Source organism: Palaemon carinicauda, chromosome 6, assembly GCF_036898095.1.
Source record: "Palaemon carinicauda isolate YSFRI2023 chromosome 6, ASM3689809v2, whole genome shotgun sequence".
NCBI classification, from domain to species: domain Eukaryota; kingdom Metazoa; phylum Arthropoda; class Malacostraca; order Decapoda; family Palaemonidae; genus Palaemon; species Palaemon carinicauda.
In genome coordinates, this window is record NC_090730.1 from 128819186 (window position 1) to 128834185 (window position 15000).

The following is a 15000-nucleotide window of genomic DNA, read 5'->3' on the forward strand; positions in this document are numbered from 1 at the left end:
CTGCCGCCCTATAGCTGTTAAGTAGTATACTTTAAAGCTAGTTGTGGTGTGTGCCGGCCGGCAAAGGCAGGCCGGCATACATCCCCCTATACTGTACTAGTATTCTTCTGTATAGCATATACAGTAAGAAGAAAACTATAGTAAAGGTTTTGGTACAGCACTGTATCTTCTAACACTATTGTGTTTTCTTGCACATCCCTTTGCTGTTGCCCTCAGATAGGAAGCTGAGTTCTTCCCTGTCTATTATCCAGGATTTTAAAATCATTGCTTAGGTGTGAGCTCTACCTGTTTCCTCTGGAAACCTTGCATTGGTTACTCTAGAAGAGATAAACCATTTTTGATTTTATTATCTGGAAGGCTGCAACAATGGGTTGTGAGGGAAACACAAGTGTGTGTCTTTCCTTTCTGAATTGTTATGCTATACTATGCATATCCAGTGATACATAGTTCACTTGATACTCATGGAAATTTCTTCTCTTTACAGAAGGACACTCCGAAGTAGGGAAGTGCTTTCTGCAATGTCAGCAGCAAGAACCTCTGCGGACATGAGTTTTGTAGGAGACACGCAGCATACGCTGTCTCCAAGGATGATCTCCGGTATTGGGACCCTCAGGTATGTACTGTGTGCACTAACCTGATTAATGAGACATTTAAATAGCTAGGAAGAAGCTTCGTACCTGGGTAAGGGGCTTCCAAAAGAACACTTCTGGCCCTTATCTTCCAAGTGAGAAGATGAGGGCGTATCTTTTCCCTAAGGCATCAGCTGATGCAGTGATTCCCCAGCCTCAAGAGGAGATCCCCTAAGTTCAGATCCAGGTGGATGCTGAAGTCGCGGTCGCGATGCAAGACATCCAGCTAAATGACAGGATGTCTGATGTGGACGGGTGTCAGGAGGAAGACCTCCTGGCAGAAGCCCAGGATGAAGTTCAAGCCCCTCTACATCGGCCGGTCTCCCAGTAGAGCTGGGACAGGCCCTCTCTTCTATTGTTGGAATGATCCAACAAATGCAGAAGGAGAATCAAGAGAAGGCGGCTGCAATGGAACTGCGAATGCAGTGCCTTGCAGAATCACATGGACCCTAGAAAAAGCTCAATGTGAAAGACCTTCCCTTGTGCTCAGATGCTAACCCATGGAGGTATGCTGAGCACATGCCGATGACGACTGGAAAGATCGTCATCTCGGATAAGCTGGGCTCAGTTCCCCTGAAGGGTGGAATTCTGGCCCAGCAAGGCATCATATCCGGACTGTTATGTCCGGCTGAGGAAGGAACCAGCTTCAAAGGAGGAGACAGAGCCGAAGGAGGTCATAGTGATGGACCATGCTAAGGCTCAAGCTCTACTTTCATCCTCGATGAAAGAGAGGGGCTTCTCTAACTCAAAGGTAGCTACATTGAATAGGAAGCTCCCTTCCTTTGTGTCCTCGCCTACTAGAGCCTTCCCCCTTTTACAGAAAGGGTTTCTGGCTGTACTAAAAGCAATCGAGGCCGGCAAGTCTTGCCCCTCCCTAGAGGAGTGTAAACCCTTGTCGCTGGCCCTGCCTATGGACCACAAAGACTGGAAGGACGTCCATCTTACGTTCTCAGTGGGAAAGTTGGAGGCTGATATTGCCGGACGTCAGTTCGGCAAGGACCTCCCTAAGCTGTCTGACTTTCTTTTGCGAAGTGAGTTCGATACAAAAGAAAGACTGACTGCCTCAATGTCTCTTCAGACTACTCTCGAGACGATGGCAAGTGACCCCAAGGTCCATGAAATGTTCATGGTAGTGGCCAAGCCTCATCTGGCCACAGTGACGAAGGACCTTTATGGCTTCGTCAAGGCAAGGAGAGCTTGTAGGGAGTTCGTGTTTACCTCGGCTACGGTGAGGCACGAGCTAAAGAAACTAATCTCCTCCAACATTTGGGGAAAAGACCTTTTTTCCCTACCGACTTGGTCAAAGAAGTTGTTGATAAAGCCGCCTTGGAGAATAGAAACCTTCTCCAGAAGTGGGGCCTGGCTATCAAAAGAAAGTCTTCCCCGGATGAGGGTCCTCAACCAAAGAGGAAGACTATGAGGACTAGGCTACCGTCTCGGCCAGCCAAGCCTCTTAGACAGCAACAGCAACTGCAATTGCCATTGCCCCCAGTGCCCCAGATCGTGGCACAAACCCCGACCACCTTTCAGTGGGTACCCCAGGCCGTGTCGACACAGTCCACGGCATTCACCCCAGCGTTCGAAGGGCAGTCTACTTCCTTTCGAGCAAAGCCTAGAGGAGCAGCCAGAGGCTCGTCTAGACGCCCCTTCAAGGGGAAGGGGATTCAGGGGTGGTCGTGGTCAGGAAGGCAAGACCTCAGGACGGCAGTCCAAGCGAGGTGATACCGGTAGGAGGGAGACTTCTGAAATTTCGGGATCGGTGGACCTTCGATCCCTGGGCCCACAGCCTACTCAAGAATGGACTGGGCGGGAGCTGGTACAGCACTCCACCCCCGTACCTTCGGTTTTTCCAACACTCCACCCCCGTTATGGAGGAGTACGTTCAAGAACGGTTGGAGAAAAAGGGTGAAGCCCATCAATTTCTAAGGGAGGCTGTTTTGTGTTCCCAAGAAAGACTCGGAAAAGCTCAGAGTCATTCTGGACTTGTCGCCACTTAACAAGTTCATAGTGAATTGCAAATTCAAAATGCTAACACTGCAACACATAAGGACCTTACTGCCCAAGAGGGCATATTCCGTCTCTATAGACTTGTCAGACGCCTACTGGCACATTCCAATTAGCCATCGACTCTCCCCCTACCTAGGGTTCAGGCTACAACGAAGACTATACGCCTTCGGAGCCATGCCATTCGGGCTAAACATAGCCCCAAGGATTTTTACGAAGCTTGCGAGCGTAGCTCTCAAACAATTTCGCCTAAAGGGAATTCAGGTAGTAACCTACCTGGACGACTGGTTGGTGTGGGCAGCATCCGAGACAGAATGCTTGCAAGCTTCCAGTCAAGTGATCCAGTTCCTAGAGTACCTAGGCTTCAAGATCAACAGAAAAAGTCTCGACTTTCTCCATCTCAAAAGTTCCAGTGGCTAAGATCCACTGGGACCTTTTGTCACACCGTTTCTCCACCCCGGCGAAGAAAAGGAAGGAGATAGCGGGTTCTGTCAAGAGACTTCAAGATTCCGAAAGGATATCAAGACACGAGCAGGAGAGAGTACTGCGCTCTCTCCAGTTTGCTTCGGTGACAGACCCAGTGCTAAGAGCACAGCTAAAGGATGCAATCGGAGTTTGGAGAAGTTATGCATCAAACGCGTGAAGAGATCTGAGAAGACCAGCCGCTTCGGCTAAGTACTCTTCTCAGGCCTTGGTCCCAAGCCAGACATCTAAAGAAGTCAGGTTCTTCTTCAGCCACCTCCCCCGTCGGTGACGATTCACTCAGACGCCTCGAAGGAGGGATGGGGAGGTCACTCTCATCGCAAAAAAGTCCAGGGGACTTGGTCCAGGCTATTCAAGACCTTTCTCATAAAACTTTCTAGAAGCTAGGGCAGTGCTCCTTACCTTAAAGAAAGTCTCCCCGCGTCATTCGTTCCACATAAAGTGGTAATAGACAGCGAGGTAGTTGTGAGATACTTGAATCGACAAGGATCGAGGTCACCACCTCTCAACCAGGTGATGTTGGCCGTCTTCCGATTGGCGGAAAAGAAGAAGTGGTACCTGTCGGCAGTTCACCTTCAAGGAGTCCGCAATGTGACAGCGGACGCTCTATCCAGGTTCACACCGATAGAGTCGGAATGGTCCTTAGACGCAGGATCATTCTCCTTCATTCTGAATCAGTCCCAGAACTGCAGATAGACCTCTTTGCGACGAAAGACAACAAGAAGTTGCCCCTGTACGTGCCCCGTACGAGGACCCCTTAGCGGAAGCAGTGGACGCGATGTCCCTCGACTGGAACAGATGGTCCAAGATTTATCTGTTCCCTCCTCACAACCTTCTGTTGAGGGTCCTCAACAAACTGAGATCCTTCAAAGGGTAGAGGCAATAGTGGCCCACAAGTGGCCGAACAGCGTGTGGTTCCTCCTGACATTGGAACTGTAGCTGAAGTTTGTACCACTACCAGATCCAGTTCTGACCCAGCGAGTCCAGAAGTCAACTGTCTGCGCTTCATTACAGAAACCCGGACCCTGCGGTTCATGATTTTCTCTCCCTAGCGGTGAGAAAGCGTTTCGGGATTTCGAAAGCCAGTATAGACTTCCTTGAGGAATATAAATGCAAATCTACTAGAAGGCAATATGAGTCATCTTGGAGAAAATGGGTGGCCTTTTGTCAAGGCGAAGATTCCGCAGGAGATCTTGACAGACTTCTGCTTATCTTTTTTCCCCACCTCCATGGTCAAGGGTTGGCAGCGAACACGATTTCAGCGTGTAAGTCTGCTTTGACAAGACCCATTCTATATGCCTTCCATGTCGACCTAGGTAACGAGATCTTTAATAAAGTCCCGAAAGCCTGTGCTAGGCTCAGACCTTCAGCACCTCCAAAGCCCATTTCATGGTCTTTAGACAAGTTCTTCATTTCGCTTCTCTGTTGAGCAATGAAGAGTGTGCGTTAAAGGATTTGACACAAAAAGTTATTTTCCTATTTTGCACTCGCGTCCGGGGCCAGGGTTAGTGAGTTTGTAGCCTCTCGAGAGAGGCAGGTCGTGTTCAGTTCCTGGATGGGGAAGAACTGAACCTGTTTCCGGATCCTACGTTTCTCGCCAAGAATGAGTTACCCACCAACAGGTGGGGTCCCTGGAGAATCTGCCCTCTGAAAGAAGATGCATCTCTATGTCCAGTAGAATGCCTAAAGGTCTATCTTCATAGAACTTCAGACTTCAAGGGTGGTCAACTATTCAGGGGAGAAACATCAGGCTCAAATTTATCTCTGAATCAACTCAGAGCGAAAATCACATATTTTATTCGCAGAGCGGATCCTGACAATACACCCGCAGGTCACGATCCGAGGAAAGTTGCCTCATTCTTAAATTTCTTTAATTGTATGGATTTTGAACATCTCCGTTCATACACTGGCTGGAAGTCTTCCAGAGTGTTCTTTCGCCACTATGCGAAGCAAGTAGAGGAACTAAAAGAGATCTGTGGTAGCAGTGGGTCGCGGTGTTAACCCTACTGTTTAACTCTGCGAGGAACAGTGGTCTTATTTGGGACGATTAATTCCAGGGTGAGTGTGTAGTTACATACTGTACTACAAACTAAGGGAGGGCACTGTGTTGCCCATCCAGACTGTTCCATTTCCGAAGGTGAACCTAGCATAAGTGCAGACATGTGTGCCGAGCGTTTCTAACGCTAATGTCATTGATTTGTAATACAGGCTTTTATGACTTTGATACCTCGGTATCTTAAAAGTGGCATCTAATGTTTTTTCTTTCAGACAAACAAGCTCTGTTTACTATCATACTTATGCTTAAAGTTTTGGGTTATCCTCTTCTTATATATATATATATATATATATATAATTGTGGTTAACCTGTCTATTCATTGCCTGTCAATAATCTGGTTCTTGAGAACCTTGCGTCTCCTTCACCTGTGTCAATTTATTGGTATAATTGAGCATTCATTCTATGTACCTTATCTGGGATCATTCTAATAGAATTGTTCCTTTATGCAAGCTATGTTGCATTGGTTTTCCTCCTATGCGGATATAAAACCTTTGTCCAATACAAGTATTGTGCGGAAAACTGGTCGATATTTCATATTGACGCAGTGGTCCTTTACAAACTATGCTTTACTTAATATAGGGCGAGACCACTATATTAGCTTGCCTGGTATTCATACATAGATATATGTACTCTTCGAGACTTTTCCAGAGTCTAGTAGGACTCTTCCCTGTAGGGGGCAGGAAGCTCTAACATAGTTTATAGTTAGTTGAAAAGATGTATAACGGTAACATCTTAGGTCTCTAGGTCTAGTCGACCGGGAAAAAATTACCTCCGGGGAGTACGGCACGTTCTGAGAATCCACAGATACAGTAATGCTCTGGTACACTTCCATCAGGACGACATGGCTTGAGCCCAAAAAACGGATTTTGAGCGAAGCGAAAAATCTATTTTTGGGTGAGATGGCCATGTCGTCCTGATGGACCCGCCCTTGCCTTTCTAAGAAAGGGCTGTAGGACCCCTCCCTACATACAGTATCTGTAGCACCTCGTGTACGCTACAAGGAATACAGATGGCGTCAATCACCTCCTACGAGACGAAATCTCTGTCCAGGTTGTAGATTGCCATGTGACGTGTCTAGAATACGTCCTCTGATATGTCGCGATATCCCTTTCACGAGGGATACTCGCTCCAGGAGTTAGAATTCTGGTACCTTAAGGTAAATTCTCTGGGAATATCGCCGTAGTTGTAATATACCCTAGGAAGCTACCCTATAGGAACTTCCATCAGGACGACATGGCCATCTCACCCAAAAATAGATTTTTCGCTTCGCTCAAAATCCGTTATATATATATATATATATATATATACAGTATATATATGTAGTATATATATGTAGTGTATATATATATATATATATATACAGTATATAAAAATGCAATATATATATATGTATATATATATATGTATATCTATATATACATATCTATATATACATATCTATATATACATATATATATACAGTATATATATATATATATATATATGTATATATTTATATGTAAATATATGTATATGTATATATTTATGTGTGTGTATGTATATATACTGCATATATGAATTTATATATATATATATATATATACATATATATATATATATAAATATATATATATATATATATGTATATATGTATATATATATATATATATATAATATACATATGTGTATATATATACTGCATATATGTATGTATGTATATATATATATATATATATATATAATTTTACGGTATCCTTCCATATCATATAAAGATATTGAATTAAGGTTTGGTCTTGAGGTAGTATTACATTCATATATAAAGAAATTATAGCATCTGATAAAACTGAAAACAAATATCACTTGTAAAAATAGTGGCGGTGGTCGAAATTTTCCATTTCTTAGATAAGAGTCTGTGCTCCGCCTCTTCCCTACTCGTAATGAACGGGAATATCACCAATGTCAAAGAAAGGGACCAGCGAGAGAATATCATAGTAACTTGACACTTTGGCAATTACTCCAAACTGTTGACCTAGAATTTCATTATCTAAAGATCGAAATACTGGAACAGAATAGTTTGGCAATAAGCCCAGTTGACAAATTGAACTCAGCTGTATATTTGAATGCAAAGTTGACAAATTGAACTCGGCTATATATTTGAATGCAAAGTTGACAAACTGAACTCAGCTATATATTTGAATGCAAAGTTGACAAATTGAACTCGGCTGTATATTTGAATGCAAAGGGAAAGGAAACTATTCTTCACTTTCGTACAACTGAGCAGCATAGAAAACCTTTCAATATGGCAGTTCAAGAAGATTCTAGAAATCAAAGTTAATGGAAGAGCAATCGTCAGAAACATCAAGGAACTAAAGGCAGGGACTACATAATCATGTTCTATATGGTGGATCACTAGGAAAGAGACCTATAATCAAAGAGCTCTTGGTGATAGTAGCATACACTGTGGAGGATTTATTTTAGCTTTATTTTAATTTTTGTTTTTGCCAAATTCTGTGTGTGTGAGAGAGAGAGAGAGAGAGAGAGAGAGAGAGAGAGAGAGAGAGAGAGAGAGAGAGAGAGAGAGAGAGAGAGAAATTGTGTCAGCGAGCGAAAGTAGTTAGTGTATCGATCGTTTGTGGTGAGAAAGACTGTTGGTATAAATGAGATTGTTTGTTTATGTTTTTAGTTAGGTTACGACAGTGGTGAATGTCTTGGGTGAATGCTTATTTTGATTTCGACTGCAGCTAGAGGCTGTTGTGAATGCTGGATTATTATTTTTTTGACCAGCGTGGAAGTTTTTTTTTTTTTTTATTTTCTAAGTAAGTACAGTTTTGTTTATTTTTCCTTGTAGTGATTGTGAATGATAGGAACAATTTATTATTTATCTTTGATTATAGTGCGATAGTTCAGTTAGTTAGGAGTGTTCATAAGTGTTTTTCTTTTTTATTTTGGCAGGCCGTGATTCCTCCTTAGGGAGACCTACTCCTTTGGCCTGCTGATTATTTGAAAGTGGGTTTGAGTGCAACTGACATTGTTTATGATAAAGCACTCGATTAGAATGCTCTTGGCATATTGACCTGTGTTGACGACCCATGCCGGATAAAGAAACCGCGAATTGGATTGTTCTTGAATAGATCAGATAACAGGATTACCATGGCTTGTAACCATACCAGATGGTGGTATTGACTGCTGGGTCGATTGTGGTGATTTATTTCCCGTCGGGCCACGGATTTGTGGTGGAACTGCCGATTTTAGTATTTCGGCTTAAAGAACCGAGGGTGTATTGATAGATTTGGAATTTGGTGTTGAGGGTGATATTTACAGTGACTGTTTAAAGACGCTTGTCTAGCGTGGGTAACAACGTGTCAGTGGTTGTACATGTACAGTACTATAATATATATATCTGTATTTTCGGTTTTTTTTGTTAATGTTAATTTGGTTTGAGTTTTTGGTTTAGTTTTAAGGATGTACTTTAAGGATATTACTGAGGAACATTTATTAATACATATTTATCTATATTTTGAATGCAGAATTTTGAGTGGTGATTTGTTTAGTTTGTAAGAAATATAGTGTTAAGGTTATGTTTTGTTTTAATTTTCCTTCTGTCCAAGAGTCCAGTTGATAACGTAAGGGGAAAGTTTGTGCAGAGGAGACATTTGTCAGTTAGTGTGATCAAGGGTGTGGGGGTTGTTTTGCAACATCCCGCCACATTATTTTGGCGCGCGAACAGGGACAGCCGAGGTGGGATAGGAAGCTGGACTCTTTGACGAAGGACTGATAGGATTAGGAATTAGATTTAAGGCTGAAGAACAGGTTGATGAAAAATGGAAGAACAATTAAGGGTTTTGAAGGAGGAATTGCGGCTGAGTAAGGAGCGTGAGGAGAGGTTGCTAGTAGAGAATGAGAGGTTGAACTGGGAGAATGCGGCGATGCAGAAGGAGCTTAGGGAGTTAAAGGGAACTGTAGAGAGAGTGGAAGAATGTGTTGAGATGAGGATGAAAGAGAATGAGGAACGGATGGAGAACCGATTGGAAGCTATGATGGGGCAAGTCATGGGGATGATGAAAACTATAATGGGTGAAGGTGCAGTCGGAGGAGTGTCCTCAGCTTCGGGTAATGGGTTGGTAGTGGAAGAGAAGGTTAAGGTAGGTGATAATGGGAAAGGAAGTGATAGTGATAGTAGTAATAGTGATGGTGATATTGAAGATAAGGGAATTAGGCATAGTAAGGATGAACAGAAAGGTGAGAGGAAAGATGAAAGGAAAGGTAAAAGTGATGTGAAGAAAGAGAAGAAAAAGTATCAGGCTGATAGCAAGGACGATCGTGAATGGGTGAAAGTAGTAAGTAAGAAAAGGGGTAAGAAGGGAATGGTTAAGGATAGGAATTTAAGTGTGGAAGTGGATTCATTATATTCGAATGAGGAAGAAGGTAACAAGGGAGTAGACAGTGATGATAGCAGTGAGAATGAACGTGATGTGTGTAAGACTGTGTTTATGAGAGAGGTACCTCGGTGTGAAAGGTTCAATGAGCATAGCAGTAGGGATGTATATGATATTTTCAAGGAGTATGAGAGGTATTGTCAGGATAAGTATGGTGATAGTAAAAGAGTTTGGGCTAGGGAGTTAGGAGAATATTTGACTGGGTATTTGTTGACGATGTATGGAGTGATAATGAGTGTAGGGGACGTTGATTATGAAAGTGTGAAAAAGAGAATAATTGAGCAGGTAAAACGTATGAAAGGGAGTGTTAAGTATAAGCGTAAGAATGATTTTGATGAAGCACGGATGAATGCAGGAGAAGCGATATCGATGTATGTATGTAGGTTGGAAACTTTAGCTAGGAAGAAGTATGGGGATGAAGGTATAAATGAGAATAAGGAGTTAATGAGGAAGTTTTTGGCAACAGTACCTGAGAATGTGTGTGAATTCATTCATTTGAAACGCAAAGAGAAAATGAGGTGGACGCAAGAGAGATTGACATGGGATGATATACTAGAGATAGTTGAGGATTATGAGTTAGATAGGTGCATGAAAGAAAGTAAAGCTGTGAGTGTAAGAACTGGAATGGAAGAAAGTGTAATAGAATTTGGTAGTTATAAGGATGCAATTTTGAGAGGACCAATGAGGGTAGCTGATAATGTAGTAGATAGGAGTGTTAGGGCAAGTAATGTGGGAATACCTGTAAGGACAAATGAAGGGTTTAGGCAAGGGAATCAGGTTTGGAGGGATAGGAGTGTGAGTGCACATCGAGGTATGTCAGATAGCCGTGTCCGTAATGAAAAGTGTTATAGGTGTGGAAAGGAAGGTCATAAGAAGAATGAATGTAGATGGGCTCTAGGTGCTTGTTTTGGATGTGGTGAAGTAGGGCATAGAATTAGCGAGTGCAAGAAAGAGAAAGGGGTAAAATGTTATTGGTGTGGTATGACTGGGCACATAGCGAGTGGATGTCGTAGTAATCATATGAATGTAATTTGTGGTAATTGTGGTAAGGATGGTCATTATGCTAGAATGTGCAAGATGTGGGGTAGATGGGCATGTAGCTAGGGTATGTAGGAAAAAGGGAGTAAATCAGCCAGGATGTTCGGGAAACTAGAGTGTAAGAGGGTTCAGCTGGGTGAGTCCTCCTGTGTGTGTGGAAGGAATAGGATTAATGTTTGTGAGAATGGGATGAATAATTGGTTGGAAATGAGCAAGTATGAATCTAGTATGCATGAGAAGTTAGGGCTGGAAAATAAACAATTAGCGTTAGTTGAATATAGGAAAAAGAGGCGTTTGAAAGTTTTAAGTGAGGAGAAAGTGCAAGGGAAATTTACAGGTATAGGTAAGAATACGAATAAGTATGACAAGGGTGTAAATGTACAAGTGAGTGTGGAGGATAAATGTATTAATACAGATGAAACGTGGCTGAGTATGAATGATACTTATAGTGTGTGTGGCTTTTCGTTAGATGATGTAAAAGAAAAAATGAATAACGCAAGAATGAGAGACAGGAGAATGATAAGTAGCATGAATGAATCTTTTGCTAAAGTTGAGAATGTTTTTGATGAAATGGATGAACTGTTTACAGAAATGAGTGTAATTATAGGGCCAAACGAGAACGAGGTAGATGGGATTGTACATGATATATTAGATGATAGGGATTTAGATAAGAATAATGTTAATGCAGCGAATGATTGTGATAAGGAAGAAGTGAATGAGAGAGTGTATGGAGGCCCTGTTACTCGGAGTAGAGGTCCCGTTCCCGACTGCGACTGGGTATTGAAAAAAAGTTTTGTGTGAGACGGATTTGGCAAAGTAAGGGGGGGAGGAATGTGGAGGATTTATTTTAGCTTTATTTTAATTTTTGTTTTTGCCAAACCCTGTGTGAGAGAGAGAGAGAGAGAGAGAGAGAGAGAGAGAGAGAGAGAGAGAGAGAGAGAGAGAGAGAGAGAGAGAAATTGTGTCAGCGAGCGAAAGTAGTTAGTGTATCGATCGTTTGTGGTGAGAAAGACTGTTGGTATAAATGAGATTGTTTGTTTATTTTTTTAGTTAGGTTACGACAGTGGTGAATGTCTTGGGTGAATGCTTATTTTGATTTCGACTGCAGCTAGAGGCTGTTGTGAATGCTGGATTATTATTTTTTTGACCAGCGTGGAAGTGTTTTTTTTTTTATTTTCTAAGTAAGTACAGTTTTGTTTATCTTTCCTTGTAGTGATTGTGAATGATAGGAACAATTTATTATTTATCTTTGATTATAGTGCGATAGTTCAGTTAGTTAGGAGTGTTCATAAGTGTTTTTTCTTTTTTATTTTGGCAGGCCGTGATTCCTCCTTAGGGAGACCTACTCCTTTGGCCTGCTGATTATATGAAAGTTGGTTTGAGTGCAACTGACATTGTTTATGATAAAGCACTCGATTAGAATGCTCTTGGCATATTGACCTGTGTTGACGACCCATGCCGGATAAAGAAACCGCGAATTGGATTGTTCTTGAATAGATCAGATAACAGGATTACCATGGCTTGTAACCATACCAGATGGTGGTATTGACTGCTGGGTCGATTGTGGTGATTTATTTCCCGTCGGGCCACGGATTTGTGGTGGAACTGCCGATTTAGTATTTCGGCTTAAAGAACCGAGGGTGTATTGATAGATTTGGAATTTGGTGTTGAGGGTGATATTTACAGTGACTGTTTAAAGACGCTTGTCTAGCGTGGGTAACTACGTGTCAGTGGTTGTACATGTACAGTACTATAATATATATATCTGTATTTTCGGTTTTTTTTTGTTAATGTTAATTTGGTTTGAGTTTTTGGTTTAGTTTTAAGGATGTACTTTAAGGATATTACTGAGGAACATTTATTAATACATATTTATCTATATTTTGAATGCAGAATTTTGAGTGGTGATTTGTTTAGTTTGTAAGAAATATAGTGTTAAGGTTATGTTTTGTTTTAATTTTCCTTCTGTCCAAGAGTCCAGTTGATAACGTAAGGGGAAAGTTTGTGCAGAGGAGACATTTTTCAGTTAGTGTGATCAAGGGTGTGGGGGTTGTTTTGCAACATCCCGCCACAACACTATTAGAGATAAGGAATCGACCTATGAGAGAGAGAGAGAGAGAGAGAGAGAGAGAGGAGAGAGAGAGGAGAGAGAGAGAGAGAGAGAGGAGAGAGAGAGAGAGAGAGATGAAAACTCACATGTTCAAAATTTACCACCATATTCTTGGAAATACAGCACAATTTCAAAACAAGAATTAAAAATTATTTAATCTCATGCAGAAATACAATGACAAATATACATGAAAAACAACCTGTTACAAGTTCAAGTAAATAATAGCTATGTATATATATATATATATATATATATATATATATATATATATATATATATATATATATATATATATATATATATATATATATATATTTATATATATATATATATATATATATATATATATATATATATATATATATAGCATCTTTGTCTGGTGATTGCCCAACTGAGGTTCGAGTCCCGCTCAAACTCGTGAGTTCCTTCGGTCGCTGTAACCTCACCGTCCTAGTGAGCTAAGGATGGGGGGTTTGGGGGAGCCTATATGTCTATCTGCTGAGTCATAAGCAGCCATTGACTGGCCCTCCTTGGTCCTAGCTTGAGGGCAGAGGGGGGCTTGGGCGCTGATCATATGTAATATGGTCAATCTCTAGGGCATTGTCCTGCTTGATAGGGCAATGTCACTGTCCTTGCCTCTACTATTCATGAGCGGCCTTTAAACATTTATAAGTAAGAAAAACAAAAACAGATGACAATACCTGTTGATCGAATATTGGAGGATTATCGTTGATATCCTCGACAACGACCTTGAAGGAGCAAGAGTCCTGGTGAGGTTCAGATCCCCCATCACGAGCCACTACCGTTAGATAAAACTCCTTGTCCTCGCCGTCACGATCAAGGCGCTGAATGGGAACATAGAAGAGAAAAAAATAATATGAAAATAAAGAAATACGCAATGCCTTACTCATTCAATTATGCTATTAGATAAAGAAATGTTTTATCTACAAAATGTAAAGATTACTACATAGGTAAAAACTGGATGTTATTGGGTATTACCTTTTTTGACAAAGTTTTAAGTCAAAGCATGTTTAATCTTTTATAGCTCTGGTAATCCGTCAATAAAAAAAAAAAAGGTATTAAAATAAACCCTGGAGGGATGTAATTAGCAACAATTTATCTCAAAAGCAGACAGAGAACTCAATATTATTATACTTTATTATATTCGTCATAGCTAGATAATCACAAAAATGAAATAAATGAACAACAAAATTCTCAGCTACGAGTTAACATACAATAGTTCAGTTATCCTCTCACCTTAGTTGTAGATATTTGTCCATGTTGATTGGACGACTGTATGGTGAACCTGCCAAAATCATTCAAGAGGACATAGGACACGACGCCGTTGTTCCCAAGGTCATCGTCTGTCGCCAACACCTTTAAAAGGAAAATAAAATACGGCATCTGAATTCTCTCGTGGAACACGTTGACAACTTCTGCCATTTTCTTGCTGGGTTTTTAAGGAGACAGCGTCTTTCGCATTTGTCAATGAAAGAGACGATGCACTTGGGTGAAATTCTTTTTCTGTCTTACGCGCCCATTCATTTTTAGAAAATATGCCACTGCTCTCTCTAGCCACTTTTACTTTTTTTCCTTTTTATGATACTAGGAGACTGAAGTTTTGGTAATTAATATAATCTCATTGCAGCTGCTTTACATTTATACAGTTATATATATATAAATATATATATATATATATATATATATATATATATATATATATATATATATATATATATATATATATATATATATATATATATATATCCCAGATCTGCGCTGTTTGAATTTTACTCCTTACCATATCGCTCTCTCTCTCTCTCTCTCTCTCCTCTCTCTCTCTCTCTCTCTCTCTCTCTCTCTCTCTCTCTCAAATGGCACTCAGCTTACACTTTTTATTAAAAAAAACTTGCACTTCACATTCCATTCACTCAAACTACTTTCCAAACTCTCTCTCTCTCTCTCTCTCTCTCTCTCTCTCTCTCTCTCTCTCTCTCTCTCTCTCTACATATATATATATAATATATATATATATATATATATATATATATATATATATATATATATATATATATATAATGTGTGTGTGTATGAATATGAGACGAGGTGTTCCAATCACTGACCATGAGCACCGGAGTTCCCTCCGTCATATTCTCCTTGACATGAATCCCATCGTAAGCGTCACATTCCATGAAGACGGGCTTGTGGTTATTCTCATCTGCAATGAAGTCACCACAATTTATGGAAATCCAAATTTCAAAGGGA

At 40.9% G+C, this 15000-nt stretch overlaps 1 protein-coding gene across 1 annotated transcript in view; it reads right to left on the reverse strand.

Moving 5' to 3' along the window:
* The window catches only part of LOC137643233 (DE-cadherin-like), a 218012-nt gene that overhangs the window by 137371 nt on the left and 65641 nt on the right, over positions 1 to 15000 (reverse strand). The window contains exons 6-8 of the mRNA XM_068376075.1: positions 14859 to 14953; positions 13993 to 14112; positions 13437 to 13580 (exon numbers count right to left, since the gene is read on the reverse strand). Coding sequence (XP_068232176.1) covers positions 13437 to 13580; positions 13993 to 14112; positions 14859 to 14953 — 359 coding nt within the window. The remainder of the gene's footprint in view (positions 1 to 13436; positions 13581 to 13992; positions 14113 to 14858; positions 14954 to 15000) is intronic.